The 10,103-nt window shown below is 39.9% G+C and overlaps 1 protein-coding gene across 1 annotated transcript; it reads right to left on the bottom strand.

The window, feature by feature from the left end:
• Window positions 1–305: 305 nt before the first annotated feature.
• LOC141784993 (guanine nucleotide-binding protein subunit alpha-13-like) lies at window positions 306–9,638 on the bottom strand. Its single transcript, XM_074663032.1, has 5 exons — window positions 8,982–9,638; window positions 7,155–7,381; window positions 3,309–3,359; window positions 2,749–2,949; window positions 306–2,560 (listed from the first exon to the last, which is right to left on the bottom strand). Exons 1-5 carry the CDS (start codon window positions 9,262–9,264, stop codon window positions 2,189–2,191), a joined length of 1,134 nt encoding a protein of 377 aa, XP_074519133.1. The 5' UTR covers window positions 9,265–9,638; the 3' UTR covers window positions 306–2,188.
• Between the last annotated feature and the right edge of the window lie 465 nt (window positions 9,639–10,103).

Below are 10,103 nucleotides of genomic sequence, written 5' to 3' on the forward strand. Positions count from 1 at the left end.
ACTCCAAAAATATGATTCATAAATATTAAATGTATTTTTAACCTATAAAAAATCCACAGACTTAGCAACATATCTAAAATAAGAAACACATTTTAAAATGTTATATTCTTATCCTAAATATTTCATAGTTAACATATCTAAAGAAGCATAGCAAAAAATTGCATCTTAAGTCTGCTTTGGATATTGAAATACAATTTCCATTTGTTTGGTTTTAAAAAATTATCTCTCTTGGGTAAGGATAAAATCAATCTATGAAAGTGTGAGACACAAAAAAGGAGTCTTTTTCATTAGAAAAGTGTATTTTATTGAAAGAGTTAGAGTGGCATGAAACTTGGCACAGGAATGATTTTCGACAAGGTGTTGAAAAAAATTACACAAAATACATCTACATCAAAAAGTCATCTTCATTGGAAAAGCAGTGATTTGAAACACATTCAGATTGGGGGAAAAATGCCGTTTCTACAACCATTTACATATATGGAGTTAAACCTGAATAATATTTACATGGCAACAGATTACAGTATGTACAAAGCCAGGGCAGGAAGCAAACTGAAGCTCACGGGAGCTTTACAGACTGTCAACGTGAGCGGTTTCAAGAAAGCATGGTGTGATTTGGCAGAGAAACAGATTTTAACAGTGCCTGGAAGTTGTCCTCTAACAAAGATTGGCCCAACAGAAAACACAAAAGAACTCAACTCCAGTGGCTTTTTGTCAACATCTTTTCAAATTCAGACATTATTTTGGAAAGGGAACTCAGGAGATTGAATTTAGGGAGGCACATGGAGTTATAACTCAACACAGATATTCTCACAGGATAGTTTACATGTCACCATAAAATTGTTGGTTACAGTATATTCAGATAATCTAGAGCAAATTTCTGTACATCTATAAACAGACATTCATAATTCAGGCAAACAGGGGTGTGTCCCTTTACGAGGCATCTAATCAGAGATGAGAACAAAGAGGGGAGAGGGAGATTCTGGGTCCACGTTCAGGGGTCAAAGCCAGGATACAGTACCAAACACACCCAGCTCAATGTACTAAAGCCTGACTGAGTCTCACTGCTCTGCCACCCAGAGAAAAATCAGATTATTCAGTTATTTCACCAACAATGACATCAGCATTAACGCTGGTTTGGATTCAACCCTGAGAAAACAGTGGACTGCATGTTCACGTGCGGGCACACCTGCCTAATGTGCCAACAAAGGTAAGTATTTCCTATAAACAACCAAACATCAAATAAAGGACAACTTGCATATTAATTTACTGTTAAAGGCAGCTAAAGATTGACACAGGCACAAACGCAGGATAGAAACAGTGATTAGGTCTCCTTAAGACATCATACAGGAAGGCATTGTGGGTTCAGTCTGGTGGTTGCGCCCTATTACTAACAATTTCTTTTTCACAAACAAGGTGCCAGTGCTGGAGCTGTCCTCCACACCAAATCCTCAAACATTGTGAGCATGATCAGCATCATTTACCTGTTCATAGCCCCAGACAAGCTGCTGATCTGGAACCAGTGGGAAACAGTAGCTCTTATTGGAAGAGGCAGAAATTGTGTGCAAAATAAAAAAAACAAAAAACACTTGTGCAGTCTCTGAATGATCAATAAGTAGAAGAACTTTTAAAAGAGCAGCACTGGAAAAATGGAGTGATTTTGGACCAAATGAATTCAGTGCTTGGATACAGACTTAAAGTCACATTGACTCTGTTTTTTGCAAACATGTATAAAGAACGTACGTATTTCAGCATTCCTGTTTTTGTTGTAGATCTGGTCTAGAAACCGTTTGCCTCTGTAAATGTTCTGCTGGTTTCCACAGCCGGGCACTGCTGCCAGCACCGGCACCTTGTGAGTTGAAATCCCCTGGTGTGTCTCAGTGCTTAGGCCAGAGGACAGTCTCAAGACAGAGCAGCAAAGATTAAATGTTTTCCAACATCCAAACCGCCTGCACGTCTTTCTTTATATCTGCAGGCAGTCTGCCCTACTGACTCGTCCCCCTCCCAAACCCTGGACTAACAAGAAGGCCAACTCTTCAAAGAGGAGAGTAAAAACTAATATAAAAACGGCTGGAGAAGAACGCTGACGTCTATCGGATTCTTCTGAGGCTGGTCTCTCCCGTGTCCTCGTCAGGAGCAAGGGGGTGGTTTGTCCCCGTTCAGGTCCTCTACATTCACACATGGACAGGGGTCATTGGAGCATGAGCTGTTTGAGGTTGTCGTGCAGGATGGTGTCCTTGACGTCCCGGAACACCAGCCGGATGTTCTCCGTGTTGATGGCTGTGGTGAAGTGGTGGTACAGGGGCTTCTGGGTGGCGTCGCGTCTCTTAGCCCGGAAACACTCCACCATGAACGCCTGGATGTCGGGCAGGCTGTGCTCCGGCCCGGAGTATTCAGGAAAGTAGTCCTTGATCGCAACGCTCTTCACCTTCTCTTCCAGCAGGTCCGTCTTGTTGAGGAAGAGGATGATGGAGACGTTGATGAACACGCGGTTGTTGACGATGGCCTCGAAGATGTCGAGGGACTCGCGCAGACGGTTGGTTTGCCTGTCCTCCATCAGCACCTGGTGAAGAAAATGGAGAGATTCAGTTTACAGTTACTGCTGTAGATCTTATTCCCTTCTAATCAAAGTCCTCTTACTGATATTTAATTTAAAGCTTCATTCATTATTTTTGTTTTTGAGTTCAAAGGCAAAAGTCTTAGAAAGAACTGAAAAGTCAGATTTGTGTATTTTGTTTTTTTTTTTCTCACCTGGTCGTATTCAGAGGAGGAGACGAGGAAGAGGATTGAAGTAACCGAGTCGAAACACTCGAACCAGCGCCTTCGCTCCGACCGCTGCCCCCCCACATCCACCATCTTGAAAGGAACGTTCTTGATCTCAAAGTCATACTCATGGATTCCTTTTGTGGGTCTTCGGGCGAGCAGGATGTCCTGTTGACTGGGGACATAATTCTGCAGGACAAACAGGTCATTATTTTCATAACATGTCATAATATTTTATTATTTATATGTGGTAAACCACAGCAACCATTTCCCATAAATAATTTTACTGAAATAACTTCAACACATAAAAGTGAAAAAAGTGCAAAGATGGAGAGACTGAATAAAAATGATGAATGGCAGATGGAGCCATCTAACATGGTTTTAAGTAGACAGGTGAAGTAATTACCAGATGCTTTATTTCCAGCATCTAAGAAACAATGATTATAGTTTTTCGACAGTTAAGCCTAAATTGTCCGGACATGTTGCGGTCTTTACTTTAACATGTACACATCTGTTTATAACGACCAGTGCAGGCAGAAACAACTTACCGGCTCGCCAAGCTTATCCAGATTATCCAAGAAATACTTCACTGACTCACCCTGCGACAGGACAGAGGAGGAATTTCTGTTAATACTGCACAATTTATAACATCCAGTCACTTCTGATCACTTTGCAGCTGCACACAATGATCTATAAACATCGGGAAAATGTTTGTTGTTGTTGTTGAGGTCTGGAACTGATAAAGCAAACTCTGTCGTTAGCTTAAACAAACGTAATCTGTTTGTTTTCTCCTCCAAAACTTTCTCTTTCTCTCACTCTGTAGCGTGTGTGTCGCTAAATCAAGATGCAAACTATTCAGACCTGCATGTGACATGTGTCTGAAAGTGTGTCTTTGATGTACACAGAAGTGTGGCTGCATATAAGTGTGACTGTGTGTGTGGGGGAGCTTTTTTTTTCACATCTTTCAGTCCCTGTTCATGCACTTTCAGTGCAAGCCCGGACATGAGGCTGCCAGGACTGAGAGGCATTCCTTCATCTCTGTGTGTGTGCGTGTGTTTCCTCTACTCACTGAAAAACCAAAACGAGGATTGAGTGTATGACATGGTGTCTTTTCAGAGGAATACTTTGCATGTATTTTGTATTTATGACTGAGTAAAGCCGCACCCTTGTTATAAAATTCAAATCCAGAAAAGTGATTCTTCGGTTGTATCCTGTATGTTAGCACTTCGTCTCTCAGCTGCAGGCGTCTGTACTCACCCTTTGATCTTTTTAAAAAACTAACCTGACCTGAAAAACCTGTGTGTGTTTGTGTGCACGTGGGATGTGTGTGTATAGCTAAGACTACCTAAGGGAGGGGTAAAATGGTGTGGCCATTCACTGCAGCCAAAGACAAGAGAAGCTACCCGTTTGTATTCAGGGTACGCTCGAGTAAAGGTGTTAATTTCTGAGTGGAAAGGTATTCCTGAGATTGAGGGGAATCAGTCTGATTAAAAAAGGGAAGTAGAAGAGTAAGAGAGGGGGATTCACAGAGTGTGACGAGTCAACGCCTGCAGTATATGAGCGAAACTGAAACAGAACATTACATCAGCAGCATGACAGTGAATGGGTTTATCGTTAGCCTGTTTCAAACACTGATAAAAAAAAAGATGAGAATATGATGGGAAGTGTTTAGGGCTGATTTAAAAGACAAACCATGTGACCTTTGTTCAACACAAAACCAGAAGGTGTGTGTGTGTGATTGTTTTTATATGTACAGGTGACTTAATGAGAGTTACAAGCAGGCCTGAGGACACATGACTAAGATGCATCAAAAATAAAGTTTCTGCAAACACAAACACAATTATATCTGCGTGCTTGAATTGTTTGGTTTACGTCGAGGCTTTTGGGTTTTTGAATCAATATCAAGTTTCACTCACGATGAAGGGATGCAGACCATATTTTGAACTTTCTTTATTCAGTAAATACAAAAAATCTGTTCAGTGTTCAGTTTGCAAGACGACTCCACTTAGGTGGAGATGCACGATATTATCGGCACAATATCGGTATCGGCTGATAAAAGCTTAAAAACATGTTTATCGGTATCGGCAGATATGAAAATTTCTGCCGATATGCACAGCCGATAAGTTGCTATTCAGTTAGGATTATTATTATTTTCCATCTGAAAAATAAGCTCCTTAAATAAAATGTAGCACTTCATTTATTTGCACTGCAGAGCTCTGTGTCTGTCACCAGGTTGTTACAGTAGCTCTAAAATAATCGAATGCAACTTGGTTATGTTTAAAAATGCATTGTACATTTAAAGTTCATGTGATCTTAAGAAATTATTTTTCTGTATTTCAATACTGAATGTCTTGAGTTTGAAAAAATAATACATTTCTTATTTATGGTAAAATCAAATGTTTTTTGTCTTGTTTTACGTGTGTTTCTTACACAAATAAGACCTTCACAATTAGAGTAACATATAAATTCCAGTACAGGATAGACTTTGCTTTCTTTACAGTGAAAAAAACAAACAAACTTGTGATTATCAGTATCGGCCAAAAGGGGTTTCGATATATCCGCATATCGGATATCGACAAAAATCCAATATCGTGCATCCCTAATTTTTGGTAGACCTAGCACCAAAATGTTGTTGATCAGACCTTTTGCAAACATTCTCACTCCTCTCCTACACACGTCCCGCGGAGTAAATGTCTGCAGCTTCGTTTTGTTAATTAAATTGTCACCCAGCTTTTTCCTGTTTTCTTCTTCCGTGAGTTAGTAGTCAGAAAATAGATATGAAGTTCAAAACTTCCAATTGGAAACACATCAAGATTCCATTTTAGTTCAAATTCTGACATATTTCTGGCTCAGCAGACATTTCTCAGCTTAGTTAGTTTAGTTCTCAGTGTTTTTTTTGTATTTCTCTATGAATCTTCCTCTCGGCAAAATGAGCTGAGGAATTTGGTGTATTTCAAGTTTTGCTCATCACTCATTGAAGTTCCTCTTAAAATGTCACTTCAACTTGCTGATCTTTCTCTCTCCCCGCTGACATTTTCTCTCAGCTTTAACCATAAAACCTTCAGTCAGTCAGTCAGTCAGTTTGTGAACAGGTGACTCCTCCTGCCGTTAAAACCTCTGAATCAGCAGATCTGTGGAGGAGCGTGCTGGTGTTACACTGATTTGATGAAGCTGCTGTAAGACACAGATAACCATCTGCCTCTGGCGTCAGAGTGTGACACATTGTTGGCTGTTGTGCTGATGCATGTCAACAAGCTCAATGTCCATAAGCTTAGATAATTTTAATTATGAACATTGAAATTATATATATATATATATATATATATATTTACTTTTTGGACACATATATGCATGTTTGGTTTTGCTGATTACTTTTTAATATTATATTTTCCAAAGACTTCATCTGAGTTTTGCACTTAAGTGAACCAATAGTCTCCTTTAAAACTGCAGATTTTTTCTATTAGAGCTCAAGATTTAAAAAACTGCTCTACTGCAGTAATTAAAACATTTTCAAACACCCCCCTGTTCATACATTTTCATATAAATCCATGTGAAAACAAAGCAAGTTTAAGTCCTAAGTGCTCGGTGTATGTCCCTCAACTTGTGTAACTTAAGGGCCGAGTGTTTGTGCAGCAAACGGGAGAGCCAGAGCTCTGTTTGTAAGCATAAAGCTGTTTAACTACAGATCAACATTCCAGCTCTGATCACCCTTTATTCTCCTTTTCTGTCTGCATAACCTGCTCACACCAGCAAGTGTGTGAGAGGCTAACAAAACGCCATTCAGAACACTCTGGCCTTATGCAACTCTCAGAAAAACTTTTCTGTCATAACTGAAAGAAACTTGCAGAAGTGTGTTCTTCACTTTCTACTTATAGGGAGGCCTGCAAAAGCTGTGCATCACATGACCTGACAGCTACATGAAATGAAACCTGAAAAGGCAGCAGAAGTGACTTTAAAATCTCAGCAGGCAGTGGGAGTATTCCCCATCAAAATAAGGGCGCAGAAAAGTCCCAGAGTAAGGGACGTGTGAACGGCACAGCTGTTGATCTGGGGTAAACGTCAGTGTGTTAAAACATGTGCGCTGACAGCCAAGACATAAGGAGTGGGAGAGGTATAAACAGGAAGTTGACTCAATCACATGTCTGACCGCTCCACTAACTGAGAGAGAGACAGACAGAGAGAGGAAGGGAGGATGGATCTAGAAGTTTCACTTTCTATTTTCATGTAGTTTCCCTAACTTGAAATGCCCACAAATTTTGAGAAATCCCCTAAACACTGATTTAGTGGTATGTGAGAGGTGTGTACTAGAATAAAAGTTTTAATCATCTGTGCGCTCTCACAGAAACTGCTTCATTAGAGTGTTTTTTCAGCCGTGTTTGTGTTCGTCCACCTACCAGCTGGAACTCCCTGCGACGATCGTATGCGTTCTGTATCCCCGAGTCTGCCCACAGAGCTTTGATGGCCGGCAGATACCGCAAGAAGACCGACGTCTCCAGCTGCCCGCTCACCATTTTAGCCGACCTTGTGTCAAACGCCATGAGGCTGTCTCCGTGTGGCTGGTTGTCCGGGTCACCCCAGGGGATGTGCAGCTTCTCCCGGGCATCCACCAACACTCGTATACCTGAAAAGGAAGTAAGAAAATCAGAGTTAGAAAGCACAGAGAAAATGAGGATGAAACCCAAAGTGGAAGAGAGAGCAGAGGAGGGCACATGAACAGAGCAATGGTGTCATATGAGCTGGTTTGTGTCAGTAAATAAGGATTACAATTAACATATTGATAAATCAGAGTGTGTTATGAAATCTACAGACAGTTAGAAAGACATTAATAGAACACAACAGATCATAATGCAAGGTAAAATCAATAAACTGCATATTTTTGGTGAGCTAACAACCAATCAAGAGTTTATGCTAAATCATCAGGTAAAGCACTGAAACTCTAAGTGGACAAATATCCATTTATTTTAGAATTAGTCTTCCACTACAAGAAGTTAGCTCCTCAGGTGCAAATATGGCTCGGCAGTTAGCTCTTGCACCCATGAAGCTTTCAAAAAGCTAGTTGAAAAATCTCCTGTCACGGTGACCTGTTAGATCGTCAGCAAATGATCTTATAGTTAAGGAGATAAAAAAAAAACAAGTTTGAGATGATATCTACTAATCCAGCATATCCAGATTTTGCTCGGATGGATCAAAATATGATCAAAGTAACAATTGTTCAACAAAGAAAAAAGGAGATGCTGAGAAAATGATCAAAAATTCGTTTTTATCTCACAAAAATGGAGTAAATTAAATGTATGGATGCTTGTCCACTTAAGGCTTCTGTATACAACAAAGAGAGACATCAGATGTATGTATTTTTAATCCAAATGTTAATAATGGTGCTTGTTAAGTTGTGAATTTAGTGCTTTATCATCTCTAGACCTCAACTATTGTCTGTTGGAAGACTAATCCTTTGTCAACATTTATCCAGTTATTAGACTGATGCTCTTATTACTCTTATTCAGTAAATCGGTTCGTTAGCTGCTCAAAATCACAGTTAATTTTAATTTTTGCACTTAAATGTAATTTAATGTCTTTAATTCATCACTGTTTTATTAATATCCCCTTGGACAAGCTGCTCAAAACCAATTACCCCCAGGGGATAAAGAGGCTCTTTGAATTTAACTGAATTTGTCTTAAGCTAAAAACATTACAGAGTGGATTGGACCTCATTCTTAAGTCATTTAACGTTATTTTTTAGACCGCTGGTGTTATTTAAGTAGTTTGTTTACTTAAAACTATATTTGTTTTGTGAGAAATGTCTGTTATTTAGTGTACAACTCCCAGTACATACAAAGAGTGGTCAAACAGGAACACCTTACAGCACACTGACTGGTGGGTTCACCCTCCATTAGCTTGCTTACATCCATGGCTTAGTTATTGAGCAACAAAACCTGCCTTTGGCTATTTCGAATAGCTGGCCTATATCCAGTGGATGTGATACACTTTAAAGATATTTCATTCATTATAGCTCCACAGTTAAAAAGTCTAAATCAGGAGGTTTGAGCAGTAACGGTTGATATGGGTGTGCCGACAGCAGATGTAGTGTGTTTATGTGTCCTCTCACCCAGCCCTGAGCTGCTAAACAGATGTGGAAACTTTCCCAGCCATTTTAAACGCCTTTTACACACAGATAAACACAGAATATTATCTCCTACAGTACCAGGGGTTAGCAGTGAGGTTACCTTTGATAACATTGCTGTAAATAGTGGCTCTGAAGTCTTCTCGGGCATGCTGGTCGAAGTCCTGGCCGTGGATGATCCGCATTTGTTTGAGGAAAGTCGACTTGCCGCTCTCGCCAGCGCCGAGCAGCAGGATCTTCACCAGCCGTTTCACGTACGTTTTCTCCCGTGAGAGACATCTGTCGATCTCCTTGGACTTTCGGAGCTGTTCGACCTCGCCGCTGTTAAGCAGGCAGACGGGTAGACAAACTTTTAACACGGACCTGGTCGGCAGGAAATCCGCCATGTTCGCACAAACTTCATCGATGCTAATTTGATGCGCGTTCACGAGGCGCAGACACGCGACCAAGCCCCTTCCCTAAACTCAGGAAGTAGTGCTGCTGACTGTTTACCATCAATCTTTACTGGCTTATTTTAAGTGTTTATACCACTAAATAACATTTTACCACCATGTACGTTTGTTCTGACCCACCCAAATCATTTTTACAGGAAAATGTCTATGAGGGTACTTATCTTTTGCCCTTAACGGCTCAAAAATAGTACAGAACACCTTTAAACACGAGCATGCAATTAAATGTAGCTACAGTACTAGTTTGAAATCACAAAAAAATAGCAAAAGCAAGAGTTTAGATAAAATAAATCAGGGAAATTTATTTGACTAGTGATACTTTTTCGCCCTCTGGTGGCTTGGCTTTAGAATTGCGTAACACGCTTTGCCTGTGAAGAAAGCTGCATTCTGATTGGTTATTTTCCCTCCCATTGGTTACGAGGCGTTCACGGGTTGTTGGAAATATTTAGATAACTATAAGATGGTTTTCAAAGGAACAATACAGTTTGAAATGCAAATTGCACGGTGGAGATTTCCAGTGTAGAGTCTTATTTGGGAGTTTTAAAACAGTTTTACGTGTTTTAAATAAAAATATTAGGTATCGTTTTTGTTTTCTGCATTGTTTTTTTCAGTTGTATAGCTATTGTTAGAAATAAACAGAGGTAGTCTTTTAAACGTGCACATACTATCTTGTTATAAATACGACATTAATTTTGCCAGGGAATTTAGTAAGTGATTAAAGTTATAACATTGACTTTAATGGGTAATATCAGAATCCACCGACATATTTACAAATT

Source organism: Halichoeres trimaculatus, unplaced genomic scaffold (assembly GCF_033239565.1).
Source record: "Halichoeres trimaculatus isolate MK-OKI-2021-1 unplaced genomic scaffold, fHalTri1.1 fHalTri1_scaffold_23, whole genome shotgun sequence".
NCBI classification, from domain to species: Eukaryota; Metazoa; Chordata; class Actinopteri; order Labriformes; family Labridae; genus Halichoeres; species Halichoeres trimaculatus.